Genomic DNA, 21440 nt, shown 5'->3' with positions numbered 1-21440 from the left:
ACCGGAGTGGAGAACCTCTCCAGTGAGACGGGGACATTAACCTGAGAAATGAATCAAAAATGTTTTGCTTAAGGAGCAAAACTTAATAATGTTCACAGTCAAACCTCAAGTTTCTAACAGGAAGAGTATTTAGGCTTTGGATTTGGCATTTAGAAGTGTTGTGCTTTTGATCCCTTAACGCAGAGCAGTATCTCTAGTTTTACAGGAGGTAAAAGTTCATAATATTTCATAAGAATTGAGCAGAATTTTAACAATGTCCCCTTTGATTCAACTGTGATCGCTTGTGGGGTCTCACAGCTGGTGCAATATCTCTGAAGGTTAAGTAATATCAATCCACTACTACATTTACAACTTAATAAAGAAGCAGGGCATGACAGAAATTTTTCATGGACCCTAGTGCACATTTTGTGGGGACCCCTGAAAAACGATTAACCAGACCTGACACAAATCAAGCAAGAGTTAAAAATTAAATTGAGTTTTAAAAAGAAAAGTTATAACTAGAACGACTCATCTTTCTCTTCCATCTTATTTCAGTGGAGGTAATTAATGGTGACTTGTGGATCCATGTTCGGTTGGCTAGCACTCTTCTTCTGTGTTGCCTTTCTTGGCTCGCTGCTGCGTTTTATTGGCGTGTTAACACCATCTACTGTTGATCAGTGAAACAGCCTGAAAACATCAGCAGAAATGTGTATTGCATCTTCCATCTTTGTGTAAAACAGTGACAAAAACAGGGACCCACTCCTGAAAGCTTTTCTCCATTACACTACGAGTGGTCACAAACTGTTCAGGGTACCTTTTAAGTCATGTGAATATGTGACTTATCAACTAAAAATCATCCTGAATCCACATTTGAAATTGAAATCCATATTTCTTTTCTTGTAATTTGTCAGACTGTGACACTGATGCACTTCTGTGGACAGTTTAGTTTTAATCTATTCCTCCTTTGGTTCAGTAGTAGCTACATATATTTCTCATTTGATTTTACGATGTATGAATATTTTATTTTACAGGAACAAAAGTTTTATCTTGATTCTTCATTGGGATTAAAGGGACAGTTGGTGTTAGTGCGCCCCCTAGAGGTCAAATGCAACTGCGCACTGCCTACAGTTTTACATTAGGTGAATGTAATTTATTATTTTATTTTCATATTATCCTTTATTTTTTTAAGTTGAAGCTGTAATTATTCCAAACATGAATAATTTTAGATTCACACTTTAAACCTATAAGCTCATTCCTCCTGGTAAATGATTATTATTGATTGTGGATAAATTCACTCAGAGAAAAGAAGTGAGCTCGACACAGTTACATATTCACACAACACATCACTTTATTTGACTGCATTCTGACAGGTTTTATTCCTCTGATCAGTGTCACCTACTGAACAGAGCACTCAAGTAAACATTAAAACACACTCTTGGTTTTCAAGATTGAACAGGCGACAACAGGAAGCCTAAAATACTTTTATGAAACCAACTTTTGAATTTCATGCAGGTTCTAGGCTAGACGTAATATGGCTTTTGGTATTTTCTTAAGCGTCAAGATTTCTGGCAGCGCAAATGACACTTAAAACTCTAAAAGCTACTTTTTGTGGCCACTTGGGTGAAATAATGGCATCAAACATTTCACTGATGTCATGTGAAAACCCAATGAATCCATTTTTTTCCTGCTTTAACTTCAATGGAGGGATGTCGTGCTCCTATGTGGGTGGAGGGAATTTATTCGATCCCATGAAGGCCTTAAAAAAAAAAAAAATGCACTGGGTTCCTGAAAAGTTTTGGATTCACACAGTTTTTCACCCAACCGTGACCATCTTCATTTTTAACCATTTCAGAGACCACGTAAGACACATCAACACATTAAAACACACTAACATATGAAAGCGTATGGTCCACTGGGAAACACACACGTAGCCTCTTCCTGACAACTAAATAGCACCAAAGTCGAGGAAATGAACCCAATACATCAACATGGTTGTTTTGTCTACTCATACTGACTGTTACACTGTGTGTTACTACACACGCCGCACACCGAAACCTGAATGAACATTTCAAACATTTGAAGGTCTTTTCTTGTCATGTCAGGCAAAGTTGTTTTGATTTATTGCAAAGAACCTCAGTGGATTTGACAGGAATCAGGGTTGAACTTTGATTTGATTTTGAAACAGTCTGAGGAATCCATGTTGGAAACAGCATTACAAGTTGTATAATTTGTAGCTCTGCATCTGGCATTCTGATGGGAAGTTGCAGACAAGGGAGGATATAAATATCTTTTCATGTTCCCTTGGACTCTATATTGATTTTTGGGTCATGCACTCTGTAATAGCGTGGATGACGACGCATTAAATGTACTTTTCCACATGGATGAATTCTTTAGATTTTGCACACGGAAGGAAAATACTGTATTTTACAACACAGTGCCCCAGAGATGGAAAAAAACAAAAAACAATTGCACATTCTTTACTGAATTATTCTGTAAACAAAGTATGAAAAGAAATGCAAACTGCACAGGAGGGTCAGTGGTTCTTGCTTGTTTAGATTGAGAGAAAAACAAACTAAATATAAATCACAACTCAGACTGTTTTCATTAAATGGCTGGAAATGATACAAAAGCCCTCTTATTTAAAATGAGACTGGATATAAAACAGAAGTGCAGACCAGAGTTGTGCCACTTTCATTTTAGCTGGACAGGTTCAAAGACAAAAACTGAGTCCAAGTCCAAGATTTTCTTTTATTTTTCAAATTCCACCAGATGGATCGTTTTTGTTCGATTCTAAGCTTCATCCATTTCTCTGAAACCAGCCCCAAGAGTTTGCTGTTTGGCAGCACGGAAGAAGGTTTTAGGTTGAGTCCAACTGATTCCTTAAGTGCACAATTTCATGACCAGAACCCTCTGTATGTACATAGCTTAAAAAGGAAGAAAACAGTGCAAATACCAACATTGTGCTTCACAACAGCTTTACAGTGCTCCTCATCTGGAAGACGAGGGGAGAGGTGACTGACTCTTTGGTTGCTGTTGTCATAGTTAATCATGGATTTAAAGGGATAGGACACCCAAAAGTTGCTTTTTTGAAACACACACCAATGTTTTTACGATGTATAAGATTTTTCTGGATCTTTGTGCAAAAACTTATTTCACTTCTAAGTGATGAAGACTTTCTCTAAAAATCCTACGACTATGACCCCCTCCACACACACACCTGTTACACCTGTCATCTGCTGTCTCATCATTTTTTCACCTTTTAGGCCAAGAGGTAAATTATCAGATCCATTTAACACCAAAATCAAAGGCCATGACATATCACAAGGGAAAACACAAAACATGGATTTCAGTGCCTTGGTTATGTACTTATATGTATTGCAAAGGTCCCGTTCCAATACTTAAAACTACCTCATTGACTATTTAAATAATAAGCTAATTAACTGTTTGCTAAACCCCCTCCTCCAAACAATGATTGTCCAATCACAGCTTAGCAGTCGTTACCGGGCGAAGCAGTCCTGTCAAGCTTTGGATTTCTCCACATGCTGAAGTGTTGTTTGCCAATATTTAGTGAAAGTGATTCTCTGTGTATAAAAAAGTTGGTGAGCAACCATGGACGAGAACGGAAAAAGCTGTGGGGTGATATTACTTGAATTTTTTGAGTATCTCAACATCTAATGTTAATTAAATACAGCTGATAATATCTGCCATTGCTGTAATTTCAACCACCAAAATTGGCAGTTGTTGGCTAGAAATAGAAATCCTGCTTTTGTTTCCTTCTGTGTGAAATAATAGACCCATTGTTTGAAAAATGACCTGAAACTTCAGGTGTTAAATCTGACACTGTTATCATGGTACACAGCATGTGTGCTGTGCTGGAAACATAGCAGCTTGGCTGACGTAGAAACAGTAACTAAGGGGGGGCGGAGCTTAGCAAACAGTCAAGTATTGGAACGGGGCCACTGAGTGGTGCTCTGTCCCTGGACTGTGTGGGTTGACCTCATGGTTGCAAAGGTCAGGAGGTCATGAGCCCAGTTGGATGGTTAGGGTTGGGCCAGGTGCTCCAGTGCCTCTCCCTCACAGCGCATACAGTGGTAGCCCATTTTAGTGGTGATGTTGAAGCAGCCCTGGCTGTGGTAAAAGTCCAGAGATGATTTGTTCCAGTCCAGAACAGTGAAATTGAGCTGGGTGCAGCCGGCAGCCAGGCCCAGCTTCAGGACAACAAAGTTAAATGAAAAGACAGATATGAGTACAGCTGTTCTGACATTAGGGATGGTAATTTTCACCAATGTGTGCAAGCTCCAGGACATGTGCATTATTTAGCATTTTCAAATGTGCAAATGAAGAAGACCTTTGTATAAAAAGTGAAAAGGCCCAAGGTTCAACGTCCGCACAACATTTCCATTTCTTAACCGTCACAAATCAAATAGTTGATGTTTTACTCACCTGCGCCACCTTGCTCATCAGTGCTTTGCCAATGCCTTTCCCTGAAAGACAGATACCGTGTCAACACTTGAGGTTTCCTGCACAGACTGTACAGATATGCTACATTGACTTTTTGGCTTGTTTTCTCCAGGCCACTATTACAAATTATATTCACTACATTACAACAATGACATGTCTGCTTTTAGGACAGTGTGCTGTACCTCTGAAATCTGGCATCACGTACAAGTCCTCCATATAAATGGCTTTCCCCGACCAAGAGCTGTAGGAATAGAAGTAAAGTGCATAGCCTATCTTCGTATGACCTGAAAGCAAACAGTGAAAAAAATGAAGTCAATGCATGCTCTTTAATATTTTGTTATGTGCTCATAACTGCATATCTGTTTGGATTTTTATGAATTGATCTCAGTAGCCAGTTTACTGCAGATGTGATGTTACACAATCAGTCTTGATTTATTATCCAGTGTTTTGCTGTAATTGCTAAACATGTCCACACAGAGATTTATTGGGCACAGATTTTTTTTAAAACGCAGCCTGGCAGTTTGGACAAATTACAGATTTGGGTGTGATACAACATCTGAGGAAACAATGCAGCCAGTATATATTGACTGAAGGTGGATTATCACTTTAATTTCAACTTTTCTATAGCAATATTTTATGATTTTTTTCCTTATTTGCAAATGAATAGTTAATGCTGATAATCAAGTTAATAAGGCTAATGTGTTAGCTAACAGGAGCAGCTTTAATTTCATGTTTGTACTACCTGATGAATGCAAGTTCAAAATTTTCTTTTTAGCTGTGTCACTCTAATACCAACTCCTGAGGGAAAAATTAGGCTCTTTAGTTGCTACATGTGGCACTATGTTAGCTAGTTGGCACTTGGTTCAGGGTTAGGGTTAGGGAAACAACACTGATAAGAGCGATGAGAATGAACCAGCACATTTAAGGAGCTGGTTGTAAAATAAAAACAATGATTCTAAAGATGCTAAAATATTCCACAGAGCTGAGTGGAACTGCAGAGCTGGATGATAATTCTCCTAATGACAAAAAGTTTGTCATTCTATGTCTATATCATGGGTGATCTAGGCATTGTAAGGCAATGTTGTAAGTCAAACATATACACAGGAAGCCACTGCTCAGTATGGAGTCAGATATCTGAGGCCAGTGGATTGCGGACAGTGGTGACTATATGGAAAAAGGCCTGTGTCATGGAAGAAAAAGGCCCGGCTGGGCAGCAGAGCGTATGTTAATGTCCTCATTACTGTATTCTGGGGAAAAGCAGTGTGTTAGCCTTGTTATGTAAGTGGTGTGTAAGGAGAGAGGCCACATCAGCAGTATGCTGTTTCATTACATAACAAAGAACCTATAGCTATAAATGGGCTGATAAACCTGCTCTAAAGCCTATTTTGCACAATTCACCTTTTTTATATGGGTCAATGGCAGTCAGAAGAGTTGATCAAATAATTCAATCAGTTTATTAATTAGTTATTTCTTTAAGTCTGTCCTGAAAATGTGGTAATTTGTTACTGACGGATGTAATTTTGCTAACTTTCTCTACAAACGTGCTGTCGTTAATTGGGTATGAGTACAATTTGAAAGGGGTTGCTTGAGGAACCCACAGAGATCTGTCACCTGAGTCGCAAAGTTACTGTTTTCAGACGCAGGCACCTGAATTAAGCGGAAAAAAAGCCCTGATAAACTCACTCCTTGCCCAGCACCAAACAGCAGACAAAGGTAGCTAATAGCTGGTGAACATGAAGCTCAATGTTTTTCTCAGGAGTTGGTCGAGACCAAAACAAAGCTACAGGACAGGAGAGTGAATAATGGACTTCAAATGGCCAGAAAAATGAGACTCCAAATGAATGCTAATGTTGCTCTGTGTCTGCTGGATGTGTCATAAGCAGCCATTAGCTAACAGGTTTGCATATCAGCTTTATGAGGTGACACTTTGTCAGTGGTGTCAAGTTAATGCAGCTTTAAATTTAGCATAGTGTGTATAGCTTTCTACATCGGAGCTGGAGCTGGCCGAGAGGAAGCACATGAAGACAGACAGACGCCTCTACTGGATCAATATGCAGCAACAAGAGCTTTGTGAGTGCGGAAAAATCTCAGAGATAATGAAGTAAAATTGACTTTTGGACTCAGTGCAATTGATTGGCTTTGAAACACTTAAGATCCCCCTGCAAAAGCTGTCTAGAGATTTTTATGGCCTTTTTGGGACTCAAATTTTTCCCAGTAACTGGCCAGTTTTTTTTTTTGTTTTGGTGAGGGCTGGAAATGTGTGCCAGAAACCATTGTGTAAGTCATACTGGCATACAGACATCATTTTTGGTTGAACCATTTCTGTAAAAAGTACCAGGATATTCCAAGTTTCTCTGCTCTTGGTTTTTTAATTACAATCCTTTCAATACAAAAACAAAAAACGAATGTTATTTCTTCCTTGCTGTAGCACACAGTTATTCTGGTAGACTTTGGGTTAAGGAATCTGGTTAGGAGAAGATGGAATAACAGTATTTAAATCTAGTTTAAACAGTTTAAATCTATAAATAATGTTAGCTTGATTTATAATGTGCATTTAAAGGGTGCAAACTTCAGTAAATGACGTTTTAAAATGGCTTACCTGAAAGCTTTTGTCTAAGATGTTGAGTTGGAAAAACGGAAATTAAAGGGTTAATCCGCACTGAATTGCACAATGCAGCAAAAATGCTGCTGCACTGCAATTTCTAAGGTGACAAATCGATGCATGTTGCACTTCTGGCCATAGTCCAGACAGTGAGGTCACAACAGGTGCTTTCCTTTAGAGAGGTGATGAAAACACCTACTGCTACACCACTGATCAGAGAGCAGCCAGAGCTACAGTGTGTGTAAAGAAGCACAGGAGTAGTTTTCTACCACGTGCGGTTTTAAGACAGTTTCAGAAGGATTATTTGTTATTCATTATATACTTCATGTGGTTTTGTAATAATGTTAGTTTGTGTATGGAAATATAGATCTGCAGAACTCCATCACTCACACATATACACAGCTGCTCGCTAGTGTCGGACATTTGCTAAGTGTTGTAAGGGAACTGTGCTACTGATGGCTCTCCCTCACCGTCTTTGGTTTTGTGCTGTTCTGGCACCTCAGCAATGATCCCATGGAAGAACGGGTTCTTGGAGAAACCGTCCTGCTCCAAGACTGCGTAGAAAAAAAACAAGAAACACCTATAATTAATAGACTCGTTATACAGTGCCCGAAATTAAGGTCACATGTCCCGTGGTCTTTTCACAAAAAGGGGGTGGCCTCTTTTCAGCGGCCCCAGGCTGTAGCTAAATTTGAGATCACATTCTGAAAACCGACACATTTCTTTAGGCTGAATCCAATATTTTCCACCACAATTCAGTATTTTTTTTTACTTCATGAAAAGGGTTTTGAAATTGCAATTAGACCTTCAAGTTAATAAAAGACTAAATTTAACGTCCTAATAATTTCTTGTAAGTTTCCTGAAGGTTTCTGGAACAACAACAATGCAACCTTGTGCTAATAAGGAAAATAGAGACACATTTCTGAGTCAGATATTTTAGTTATGGTATAGTTTTGGTTAGTTGTGTTCAGTTTTTAATAAATTGTTGGTTTTAGGAATTAACATGAAAGACCTGCTCCATTTGGAGGAATATAATGTAACACATATCTATAGAAAATCCAAAATAATAAAAAAAACTTATTAAAATACTTTCTTTTATGAAGCAAGTGGAGTCATGTCATTTAATTTCCTAATTCCACACTTAACTGCATATACTTTCAAATGTCTAGGCCTACATAATACTGTTTTTATTACTATATTATACTGGGAATCAGTGCACAAGCAATAAATATAGGCTGCTTGTGGGATACCCACCTGTTTCACCAGTGTCTTATCGTCCCAGTCAGAATGTTGCTGGGTTTTTGTAAAGCCACATAAAAAAACACTAATGATAGTTACTACTGCAAAATCTTAAACAGTCTCAACACATGATCCATCTAGTAGCTTTTGATTGTATCATGATCTCAATTGACTGTGATGGAGTTGGTCATATTGGCAAAAAAAAGAAAAGAAAAGTGCATTGGGTCACTGAATGTTCATTGTAGAACCCGAAAATCTCACCACAAGGTCCATTTAGTAGCTGTTCTGGATTAAATGGACTTCATGGTGAGATTGTTCTGTCTATACTGTTTCCAAGGCTAGTAATAGATTTCCCATCTGTCCGGGCCTCCATTAAAGTTCATCTTGTCTTTATGAAGGTCAAATAAATTTAAATGGAAGGTCAAAGCAGAGGACTGCACATTTAACTCCTCATACAGTAACCTACCTCTCTGCGTGACTTTCACCTGGTCTGCCACTTTCTCATATTCAGCCAGTTCCTGCAGGGGGGTGGTGGTGGTGGTGGGGGGGGGGGGGGGGGGGGGGGAATAACATCAGTTGTCATCATTATTTATTCCTATTCCTGACATAGCCCAGTTCCATAGCCAGCCGTAAACATGTGAGTTAGTGCCAGTTTATTGGCTCTACATCCTAAACACATGGCTTTAAGTGGCACTTCTGGCAGCTGCATGCACATCAGCTGCGTGCACGCTCCAATAAAGACTAGCTTATCAAATCATATCTCAACAATCTAATAAAAACAACATCGTCTATATGAAGTGATCTGCTGACGTAAGCATGCGAGTCATAGCTGATAAATGTCTTCCGTGTCATGTATAGCTGCAACACACGTGTCTCCTGACCATGATCATCCGCGCGATGTCCTTGCAGTCCTCCACGTTGGCGGCACGGATAGAGAAGTCCATGTCGGCTCGGATGTGGTGAGGTGGTGCTCACGGTGCTGTGGTGCTCCGCTCTGATACCGTTAACGGATATAAATAGGACTAATAGGACCGCAGCTGCCCGGTAGCTTGTACACCAGCCAGACGCAGCCTCCCATAACCGGCTGGAAACTGAGCTGAGAGCGCCCTCCTCCAGGAAGGAGGTGACCGGGGGAATCAGCTCCCCATGTGGCGCGAAAGGTGCATTAAAGGATTATAAAACATCCTCCATTAAGGGTTTGTAAATCACAACTGATGGCTAACAAATCATTTACCAACCCATTACAAGATCTCTTTGGCTGGTGTTTATCCTCCAAGTGCAGGGGCCAGACTAATCTTCTAGGGGGCTCCAGTGGCTTAAATTAGTCGTGACTTCCCTTTCTTGTAGCACCATTACATATTCCTTTTAGCTGATACTATTAAATTAAAGATTTGTTAAATAAATATTAAAATGTGTTGTTTGTAGGACTCATGCTTATGCAAATAAGTGAAGTGAGTAATGTTGATCAAATAGCAGACGCACCCTGCTGCATTCTGGACCATCTGTAAGGATTTCAATGTGCATGAAGGGAGAGCATTGCAGTATAGTCGAGGCAAGAGATAACCATGGCCGGATTTTTCTTATTTTTTATAGTGTTGTATAGTATGTAATATGATTATTTCCTTTTTTTGTACATAACTCTATACACAGGGCGTCCTTATGGTGCAGTCTAACCCTACATAGTTTATTTTCTTGGCTTGTTCATGTCATTTTTGGCTTAATTTATACATGAACCTCACAATTTACCCCATCACTCTTTTATTATGGTCTGCATCTAGACCTGCTGATGAAACTCCCTCGCCATTAGTTGAATGGAGACAAGCCTTTTATTTCATGTATTGTAAATAGAGCTCTATTTTCTGCAGTAGTCTCTGGCTCCAGTTTATTTGGGGTCATGTGTGCATGGAGTACACTGTGTTAAAGGGCATAATAAACAAATACATCAAATTAGATTGAGCTAATTGTCACACATCTTTATTAATTGACTCACCAACAATATTTGCAGATGTCCTACAAGCTTTGGCTGATGGCTAACCAGAGAGTGAGAAAGCCTTTATTAACCATGTAAATGACAGTTATAACTACAGAGTTGATGGTTTATTAGAAGTGAGAAAGTCATGTGCATGGAACTATATTAATTACTTTATAGCATTTAAAGCTGTTGAGTTGATGGCTTATTTAGTTGAGGTTTTCTCCAGTTCTTCAGAAAAGTATGTGGTCATTCAGGAAGCACATATTTAGCATCCAGAGAGATTTTTCACAACCTGACTATTTATATAACACTTTTCTAAACTGTGTTACAAAGTGCTGGACTGTAAAACAAACAGACTAAACAGTAAACATGCTAAAAAAAAACAGGATTAAAATAATAGGTAGACATATTTGTTGAAGGCTTTTAAAACCTTTGAATTATTAATAAATATCTTGTATCTTGCCATGTACTTCGTTAAGTTCAGTGATGCCCTCTTGACCTTTCATACAGGGCCTCCGTCAGGTCAAAGTTCCCCCTGACTTGATACGTACTACATACTTATAATAGGAGGTATTGGTCAGATTTCTATGAAATATGCTGTGGATGTTCACGATCCCCAGAGGATCAATCCAGATGTTATGTTGACTCTTGCATCAAAATCGAATGGGCAGACATTCACTGAGCACATCTGTGCTTCTAAGAGGATACCATAAGCACATTCATACCGAAATAAATCAACCTTTTTGATTGAAATGATACTAATTTCCTTCACTCAAGATAGACGTCACATTTTTATAGAATTATCAGTATGGTGTGCGCCTAATCCACCAGCCATTGTGGGTGTAATAATTATTGCAACCTCTAGGGGGAGCCTTAGCAAAGTTTTAGACCTTTGGTCTTGTTATGTCTGAGCTCTTTGAAGTGCGGCTGATTAGCCTCCTTTAGATCAGTTTATGGGTGTGTGGGTTATCATTATGGGCAATGTGCACTTCCTGCACTAGTGAGGGTTAGATTATGTGCTTCTCATTAGTCTAGTGTTATTATTGTCACATGTTTTTCAGTTAATAAAAAGTATAAAAACTATTCCTATCTCTGTGATAAAATCTATTTAACAGTGAAAGTTACTATTTCTAAACACAAGCTTATTTGTATCAATAATGAAGCTGCTATATACCGCTGGCGTCTGTGTGTATGTATGGGTTACAGTTTATGGGTGGATGACTGGAAAATATTTATGCGGTTTTACGTTCAGAAATCGTAAAACCTAGAAACGGCTGAATTTCACAGAAGGTGTCAGATACCAGAGAAGTTATATTTAGTTCAAATAATTGGTGATGACGCACACTGTGGCTATAGCATCAAACCGTGAAGTTCAGCACCAGAAATAAATATGATCTCATGAAATTTACACAGTTTCACACAGACATGACAGCAAGTCCCCATCAGCTTAGTTAGAGGAACTGAGAACGCCTTGAAATGAGAAATAATGAACTACATGAATATGACCTCATGAATGAACGAATGAATCAACCAGAACTATCTGTAGATACACAAACATCTGAAGTGAGTTCATATAAAAATGTAACACTGATGAAGCTAACAGTATCTCTTATTATTATTCCTCTCTTCAAATTAATTCCCCTGATTCAAGCATCCAGTTCAAGTGAGGTGATCGTATATCAAAATACCTCATGTTTTACTTCACTCTCTGAAACCAGCTGCTAAATTATGTACTTCAACAGGCACGTCTGTAAACTAAGACCCCACCCGCAGCCTGAGGGCAAAGGTACCATATATGACGCCTGTAGGAGAAAGAGAAATATAGCTCAAGGAGGCGACAATATTATCCTCGGTGTAGGAAGCGACTTCATTTACTGCTTATGTACACTGTTGAGGTCCTGGTACTTGAGCAATTCTCTTTTTTTCTACTTTCTGCTTCTATTCCGCTACATTTCATAAGAAAATGTTACTGCAGATCATATTATCTACAAACAAAATAATGATTAATTATTATTGATTAAACAACCAACACCAAAAACTGTTTACATGAGGATTAGTCTATAATCCTACACTGAAACAGGGCCATTCTGCATAAGGACTTGTAAGGACAAGTAAAAGGAATTAATATGTCTGCATTGTGGTATTTCTGCTCTTACCTAAGAAAATGATCTGATTCTTTCCACTGCTGAATATCCCATTACTCTGGAACATTGTTCATATAAGCATTTTGATGCTCAATGATTCCTGCCACTTGCACATTAAAATTTAGTTTAGGCGCAGAGGGTGAACGACTGAGGAAGCAACCAATGTCTAAATATTATAAATAAAAGAAGGACTTATAAACCAGTCTCCAGCAGAAATGTTTATATTTTCTAAAACATAAACATATTTATGAATTGCTTCATGACTTTCTATCTTACCTTTGACTTTAGAAAGAAAAAGTTCTATTACAAGTAAGTCCTGCATCCTTAATTTAACTTAAAAATAAGGCATCAGTTAGAATATATTACTAATCATTAATAGTAATGATTAATATTTTTATTTATGTAGCGCAATTTATGCAGTGAATGCAGCTCAAAGTTACATTACAAGAAAAACAGAAAGACTGAGGAAAGTGTTGGATGATCAATACTGAGGCATTACAGTGTAAACAACTTTTTCTTTAAAATATTGGTTAAAAACAGCACTTCAACCATCGTACACCAAAACCCTTAATATTTTTTTAATATTAAATACCCGTGTAATCTTAGCTGTCTCTCATGACAAAACCACAAATTTAAGTTTATCTTTTCTGTGTGATCCTTTTCGTTAAATGAGCAGTGTAATGATTCTCTGAGAAACCAGACTACACACAAACTGCAGCTGGGTAAGTCATGTGTGAAGTCTGGTTTGAATAATAATTGATGAGTGAATCAGCAGACAAATATCTCAGAGAGGGTCACTGTCAGTTCTCACATGAAGGTTTTTAACCCACAGTCTGCTGGATGTGTTTCTAACCTCGCTGACTTTGTGTTGAATCTATACACAAGTGGCAGTAGAAATAGGAGAGTGCGGTTGCTTGAGGCTAAAAATAAAATTTGTGAGAGATTTGTCACAGTACATGGCATTCTGTAGAGTAGAGGGTGGGGAGGAAATGAGCAGGGAAAGGGGGATTTTGCTCGGCAGCTTTCTCCTGAAAAAAAAAAAAGAAAAAAAAGTACGGCAGTCTATGTGGCTATTAATAGCTCCAGCAAGTCGGCGTGGTTCTTTAAGGCTGACTAACGGCTCCTTTCATACGACGCAAGCAGAAAAACAAGAGCATTGCCATCGTTTTCATCAGAGGCCTCTTTGGCTCTGCTGATGACGCGCGCGAGACACCCCTGACAGCTTTTACAGACGCACTTGAAGACTCACAGGCAAGAGGCAGCAACATTGTAGACAATATTAGTCAGTGGATTGTGAGTAAGAAAAAGCGGGGCCTCTCACCGGACTAGTCAAAGCTGACAAATGCTACAATAACCCTGAGAAAAAGATGGTTGGTATGAAAGGAAAGCACAGTGCTTAGAGTTCTTGATGTCATCATTTAACTTTAATAAAGCAACTTGTGAGTCTCCAGAGGGAGGATGTTTGACGTTGAATTATGAGCGGCTGACCCCAGGTTGCAACCATGATGATAGGGTGTGTCTCAAAATCAAAACTCATTTGATGTCATATCATATCTATTCTAAACCTTTTTCTTAGGTTAAGTGTTCAACACTTTGGGAATTATACCTCTTCACTTTTCTTGCCAAGAGTGAGAAGAGAATTTCGACACCACTCTCATGTCTGCTCATGTGCTAGCAGCTGGTTAGCTTAGCGCGACATAAACACTGGACCCTCGTATTTCCCACTGCTTCCAGCCTTTATGCTAAGCTAAGCTAAGCTAACTTTCCTGAGCTGTGGCTTCATACTCACTGTATAGATATGAAAGTAGTATCTTATTGATTTTTTCATCTCAATGTCACCCATAAAGTGAACAAGCTTTTTTTTCCCATAATGTTGAACTTTTCTTTAAGATTATCATTATATTGCAGGGGAGATCATATTTTTTTAATCACTGACTTTTAAAAAAAAAAATTAAAACAAACATAATCTGTACATTTGAACATATGAAACATTTTCCCTTTTTACTTCCCCCATACCACCCATAAGAACAAGAACAGCCAAACATATGAAACTAAGAAAGGAAGACATAACAGTTAATTAACATGTTCATAATTACAAATTAGTAAGACGATAGAGCCAGGAGTTTAGGTACATTATAAATCCAGGTTATTTTTTCTCCATGCTAAAATTGTTGCACACCTTTCATTACTGATCCAGTGAAAAAATATTGTATCTTCTCCAACTAGATGTGATATATGACCACTCTCACCCAGGGCTATATACTGGAGGCTCCTTCCAATTAAACAGGATCCTTGTGTTGGGAAATTTTTCTCATATCTTTGATAAAAAGGTCAAGGATGCATTTCCAAAAGTTGTGCAATTTCCGACTTTCAAATCACGAGAAGCAGAGCTGCTGGCGGCAGTGTGCATCAGTCACATGTGCGATCATGGTTTGTTCTAATCTTACACAATTTTAGCTTTAGACCCGTGAAGCTTTGAAGTTTTGAACTGAACAACAGCATGTATAAGACACACATCTTTATGTTCCTCACATTTATTTTTACGCCATTCCAGAGTTGTCAAGTCGTATGTGTTAAGCAATTAATAAATGATACTTAAATCCTGTTTTACATCCACTTTATATTTGAGGATGAAGGATAGGAAAGCTACAGGCCACACAGTTTCTTGGCTGAAAATACCTGTAGAAAATGCACTCTGGGGATATTAATTTTTTATACCAACTGCAATGAGGAAAAGTGTCTGTTAGTACACACATCATACAAGGGAAGGTAATATTTTAACAGCAATAACACTTGCAAGCACTAAAAGAGTAAAGCCAAGGTCGTGTCACTTTTACGAAGTACTCATGAATAGACCACTTTATTACATAACACTGACATTATTCACACCTCTGTATAAAATGTTTTAAAAAAGATGGTATCCTGTGCGCCAACTTTAGAAGGTCAAATTGGAAAAAGCTTTACAGCCAAGTTCTGTTAGCATCATTAACACAACCCACAATGCTGTTGGGTTCTAACAGAAAGGTAAACATTTAGACTTAGGTTTTTAACGGTCACTTAGCATGTTGCCTTGGTCTGCGTCAACGCTGTTATGATCTTAGACACCCATAATTCTAAAAATACAAGCCAGGTCATTTTATATTTTGGATCCAAGAGAAAGAAAAAAGATTCTGCTCCAATACTCATTCCTTTCATAATCAATACAATCCTTCGCTCTGGAAGACACAAGTTCATGCTCTCAAATCAAGATCCAGCAGCCATTTATCTTGACTTAAGCAGGAAGAAAAAGATGGCCTGGCACTGTCCAAAGGAGTCTCTCAGCCAAGAAATAGTCTGACACATAACCCACCATAAAACAATAAATCATTTTTACATTTCCATTTTTGTAGGAATTAAACAAACCAAAGCTTTACGGGTGCTGGTAGGCAGAGTTAGGAAAGAGCTAGGCTAGTTGTTTCCCCCTGTTTTGAGCCTTTGTGCTAAGCTAGGCTAACCATCTCCTGACTCCAGTTTCATATATAACATGATGTTGCGTGCCTGGCTGAGAAAAGTCCATTTGTGTTTGTGGGTGTTCCCCCCGCCCCCCTCTCTCTCCCCTTCTCTCTGTCCTCAGGTGCAATCAGCCTGATTGGCCTGCACCTGTGGAGTGTGGGTGCACCTGGACCAGCTAATCACCTCCCCATACAAAAGGACCGTGCGTGCAGTGCTGTGATCACTTCTTTTCTCCCTCTGCTTGCTGGAGCTGCTGGTTGTTGTGTGTTTTCGATTCGTGACTTTGAGCTAATTAAGTAACTTAAAACAAGGTTTGTGGAGGGAGGTGGTGGATATAGGTAAGTCGGGGGGACCCTTTATACATTGCACTCATGTAGGACTCCTCTGTATATACACACACTAGGTTTTAGGGTTGGTGCCACCTTTGTATTTACTTTTGGTTAACCTTCTTTATTAGATAAGACTCAGGATTTTGGTTTAAGTTTTATTTTGAGTCTAGCTAGGCCCAGTTTTATCGTACTTTACTTTGGCTACTTGATTCAGTTTTTGGTTGTTGTTTCGTCTCCTTTCTACCTTGCCACCAAAGGAGTCGTAACACATGAAAAAACATATTTCCCAACATGTTTAACTAATTTAAGTGTTTAACACTTTTTTGGGACTGTAACATGAATTTCTGGTTCAAATACATCAATATGTTTTTTTGCTTTTGTCCACCTATTGTTCATCTGACTGTTTGAGAAAGTTCTTCCAGTAGATTCAGTACTATCACATGTAACAGCAACTTCTTCAGGCTTGTACAGGAAGCCACCTCCTCTTCCTGTTTAGTCTAGACTCTGATTGGTCCCTGAGCTCAGGAGCATTTCCACAACAAAGCAGTCAACAGCACATTTATCAGTGTCTAAAAAGAGCTATAAGTGAGCAAATAAAAAAGGGCCATGGAAGGGGCTAAAATACAGTCATAACAAAATAGGAATCACTGCTGCAACTCCGCTCCTTCCCTCATACAGTTTCCATAAATTCCATGTTTGGACATTATTTTGCTTTCAGAATAAGTGCCCTCCATAATAAGTAATAACTCTGCCACATTAGTGTGTTTCTACACATGAATACAAAGCAACGCCCAGTGCAGGGAAAGTATTGTGATAAGAGCTATTCAAGTGGCTCAACGCCTTTTATTCTGCTTATCATGAATAGCTCACTCTGGGGATACAGTGGCCACAAGAGAGTCCAAAAAAAGTCACATTTTAGATTTATTGTCGGATGTTACATAATTGGTCGGTCTCTCTTTGGCATAAAGTTTTCTGCTGCAATAATCCGCTCTTTTAAGAAACTCCTTATCAGGATGACATGGCTAGAAAATAAGTCTTAGGAGTTAAGGAATTCCCCCAGACGAACCCTTCCTCCTGTCTGGCCTGCTCATATTGTACCTAAACTCCAACCACTTAGCTCAGTCGGACAAATTCAAAAAAAAAGGAAATTAGCTCATCAGCAGACTGACGCAACCCTCATGTAAAGATAACTGGATGAGAAAAAAGCAGACAGGGTGTCATTCCTTCTGCTCCACACGGGCCCATTAACATGCCTTATTAGGACATCTGGGGCCAGTTGTGAGCAGTCAGTGTGGCAGATGTAGCCTTTTGTTTTCTGTTTTTTCTGCTTCTCACAACTTCCCTCAGACAGCCTGAGTCATGTGATTCCTGTGAGGGTCGGGGTCGCTCGGCCGCTTGCTCACCACAGGACTCTGACCGAAGACAGCAGTAGAAAATTAAACGATAACACTGCAGGTAGATTTACGGTAAAAACATAAATACACAACCAGCTTTCCTGTAAGGAAAAGAAAGACGTTTCTCATTCCTGCACAGTTCCATGTCAGTGTCCAGTTAACTGTTCTTGGGTGAGGTTCAAATTACATCTCCAGCTTCACTTTTGGTAAACTGCTGTCCGATACAAGCCTGTGTTATCAATCTCAGATAAATTACACCCTATCAATCAAAGCTCAAACAAAAAAAGAAATTGATGATTTACAAGCCTCATATTTCTATTGCACTGATAATACCTCCATCAACTCTGCAGCTTCCCTTTTTGATCCCAGGTCTGTGCCTTGCAAAAGGTAGCCTACTTTTCTTGTCACACTTTTAGCCTTAAGGGCAGGTGAAAACTGAGGTCAACCAAGTTTACAGACAACACCGATCTACGTGTAAACCTGTTGCCACTGTAAACAAGCATTACTTTTGAATTGTTTTCACATGTAATAGTACTCCTACTTACATTAGGGCTAAGCTCACGTATTTGCAGACAGTTAAACACACAGATAAGCACTTCCTGATAAAGATCTTAAAGTTTGAAACAAAAACTTTCTAAAAGCGTCCCAGTTTGTTTTGTTGTTTCTGATATCAGTAGCTGATGAGAAATAAAATTGGAGCCAGGTTTTTTGAAAGCTATGAAACTGCACCAAAAAGGGTCAACAACTCAATAGACTATAATTGTATGGTTACAGTGTTGGTTGTGTGAGGGTTAAAATATTGTGCATTGACAATATAACACTATATCTATTCAGTTACTGAGCAATGGGCTTTGGAGCAACAATCCATCCAATAGTTTTTGAGACACTCAAAACCACAAATGTCGTCTCCATGGTGGTGCTAAAGAGAAAGTCGTCAAAGTTATTGATTCCTCTTTTGGGCGCTATTAATGTCTGTACAAAATTTTATAGCAATCCAGCCAATACTTGTTGTGATATTTTCAGTCTGGAATAGTGTGGTTGATCAACTGACCAGCTGAGAGACAGACATTAGCATCCCTAAAGCCATGCCACTAGTGTGACTTAAATAAACAATGATAAACAAACAAAGGAAGCTATGAGAAGTAGAAAAATAAAGTCTAATCCCAGGATTTGTTTAGAGGCACTTAAAAACAATTGCATATAGTTTAGTGGAAGTAGTTTTATTATCTATGTACAGGTCCTGAAAATATCATGATGCTACAGTTTTTTAATCACCTACTGTCTCTGCGGTATTACCCAAGCCAACACCCTCCTATGTCCACAGACTGCAAACAGTAAACAAACGGAGGGCTGTACATCAGTTTCCACAAATTCCTGTATTTCCACTAAAACCAGGAGCTTGTGATATGCATGTAGTGGAAACTCCAAACACACAGAAGCACATAAGCTACCGTAGCAACATCCTGAGGAAATCGCCTCTCCCTTAAATCTTTACTGCAATGAGGCATCAAAGCTTGGGCTGCAGCCAAAAACTGGAATTTGTGTTTGTGTGTGTGTGTGAGATTAAGTGGGTTTTTAGGTTGCACTAAACCCCATGTAAAGACGCAAAACCTCTCAGACTATGAATTCACACTTTATGAGGTAGTTGAGAAATTCCAAGTTATCAAATGTAGAAACCGTCCATTTCTTCTCTTTTCCCACCTTAAGTCATTTCCTCAGATTTGATTCCTTTGAATTTGGGGGAATAACAGGAAAACCTGACAATGAGGCCAGCAAATACAATGAACCCCCACTGATGACTTCTCTTTTGAGTAACTGAGACACTTCCTTCTATGAAACCAGAGGCCTGTCATACTTGTTCTGGAAAGTGAAACCAGGGAGTGGATAGAGACTTGGATTTAAAGACCTCATTATGAAATCTGGTCACCACATTGGGAGAGCAGCTATTGTCACTTGATTGGGCCAAACCCATGGAAGTATGCAAATGGGTGATGGGATTGTTCACGTTCACTCTCTTAATGTTTCCCAAGAATACCAACATCCTGTATTACTTGAATTCATCATCAGACGAGTTATGTCATATTTCTGACGATGATAAAAACAAACTTGTTATCGCGACCACGTGAGTTGTGTAACCCACCAATTCACCGAAACTTCAGCATGTATTTAGACAGAAACGGATAATTAATTTTTGGTCCAGCTGTGCTTTGCCATGAAAAAGCTTGCTTATAATTCACAGAACAGCTCAAGACTGATAGAGTTATGCAACGCAACTCTGTTACAGTTACATGACTTGAACTGGATGACACTTTAACACACTTGTTGTGCAGAGCACTTGTCATGCCTTACGGAAGAACTCCAATCATGTTCTCTATTGTAGTAAATATTTGAGAACGGTACAGCGCCACCCATAAATCTACAGTCACCATTCCTGTTTTCATATCTTCACGCCTTATCCTACTTCCCCTGATCACTCTGCTGGAAATGTACTGAATAGGTTTGTATGGTATTCAAGTAAATAACAACAAAAACTGGTATGACCACAGAAGGTTATGTTGGCAAATAGACTCTGCAGTTGCAATCAGATATGACGTTGGTATTTGTTTCAATCAAATGTGACAAAACATGAAAAGGTTTAATTTTAATAATTTTGACCATGAATGATGATTTACGTCATCATGGTGTAATCACGGTATAATCAATTAATCGATTGAAAAACGTGTTTTTCATTTAACCTTTTTTTTTTACCAGGAATTTTTCTCATTTTAAATAAGACATTGAGGATAATAATAATTTGTTGTTATGAATATGTTGCTGTTGTTGGTTTTTATTTTTTTCTACCATTTTTACTAAAATGTATGTACCACATGTTCTGATTCTACCATTTATGCACTCTAACAAGACTAAGAGTTTACAGCCATATTAGTGGCAAGCTATGGGCATAGAGGAGGTTGGAGTTAAATGCTAATGCCAGTATGCTAACATTTGCTATGACATTGCTAACATACTTATATTTAGCAAGCATTGTTTACCATTATCACTATCTTAGTTTGGTGTGTTAAGATTTGCTAATTCACACAAAACAGGAGGGATAAAGTATTGGACAAATCAAATTTTTTTTGACCTGATGATGGCACGAGATTGATATACAGTGGACCAACGAAGTCATTAGTATTCATCCCCTGGGGACCATGAATTTGATAGACCACTCATTGTTGATCACAGAGCCTCACTGCTAATGTGGCTATAAAATGATTGGTAGCTCTGAAAATGATCATATGAAGGTGCAAGTTCATAAGATTCTTTTTATAGCACTGTATGTGCCAGGGACAGATTGTAATGTGCCTTGTGCTTCAAGCGGACTCAGATATAGCAAACTGGAATGCTGCATTCATTGTTCTTGAGCCTAGCCTCTGTAGATACACATCAGTATGTCTCATTTTCATGTCACAATGATTGTGACATGAACACTTGATTTACAGCAGTCCAGAAAAAGAGAACTGGTTATAAAACTCTACCATGAATGCATAACAGCTTACATTGTGTCAGTTTACTTCCTAAATTCTCTGTTTGCCCTGTTTCCAATAATAGCATTGTTACATCCCTGTTTGTCTTCTCAAGACACCGTGTGACAACAAGAACAGAGATTACAACTCTGTAAATATGAGACTACCAGGTTACCCAGTAAAGCTGCTTCTTGGAACAGGCTTGTAGTCTTGGGGAATCTTTGCTTCCCTTGACTTGGAATATCCCTCTGGTCTGGGTCAGTTACTACCTATCTTTAGTATGAATTCAATCTCTGTCTCATCAACAAGCGTTTCATTTTCC

General features: G+C 38.7%; 1 protein-coding gene across 1 annotated transcript; it reads right to left on the bottom strand.

The window, feature by feature from the left end:
- Positions 1-1307: 1307 nt before the first annotated feature.
- Positions 1308-9389, bottom strand: sat2a.1 (spermidine/spermine N1-acetyltransferase family member 2a, tandem duplicate 1). Its single transcript, XM_056370009.1, has 6 exons — positions 9163-9389; positions 8748-8799; positions 7513-7596; positions 4623-4724; positions 4423-4463; positions 1308-4187 (listed from the first exon to the last, which is right to left on the bottom strand). The coding sequence occupies exons 1-6, from the start codon at positions 9223-9225 to the stop codon at positions 4020-4022; spliced, it is 510 nt and encodes a 169-aa protein (XP_056225984.1). The 5' UTR covers positions 9226-9389; the 3' UTR covers positions 1308-4019.
- Between the last annotated feature and the right edge of the window lie 12051 nt (positions 9390-21440).

The sequence above is a fragment of the Seriola aureovittata genome, chromosome 23 (assembly GCF_021018895.1).
Source record: "Seriola aureovittata isolate HTS-2021-v1 ecotype China chromosome 23, ASM2101889v1, whole genome shotgun sequence".
NCBI classification, from domain to species: Eukaryota; Metazoa; Chordata; class Actinopteri; order Carangiformes; family Carangidae; genus Seriola; species Seriola aureovittata.
Note: the sequence above shows the minus strand (reverse complement) of the source record. Positions and strands in the feature narration are given on the sequence as shown.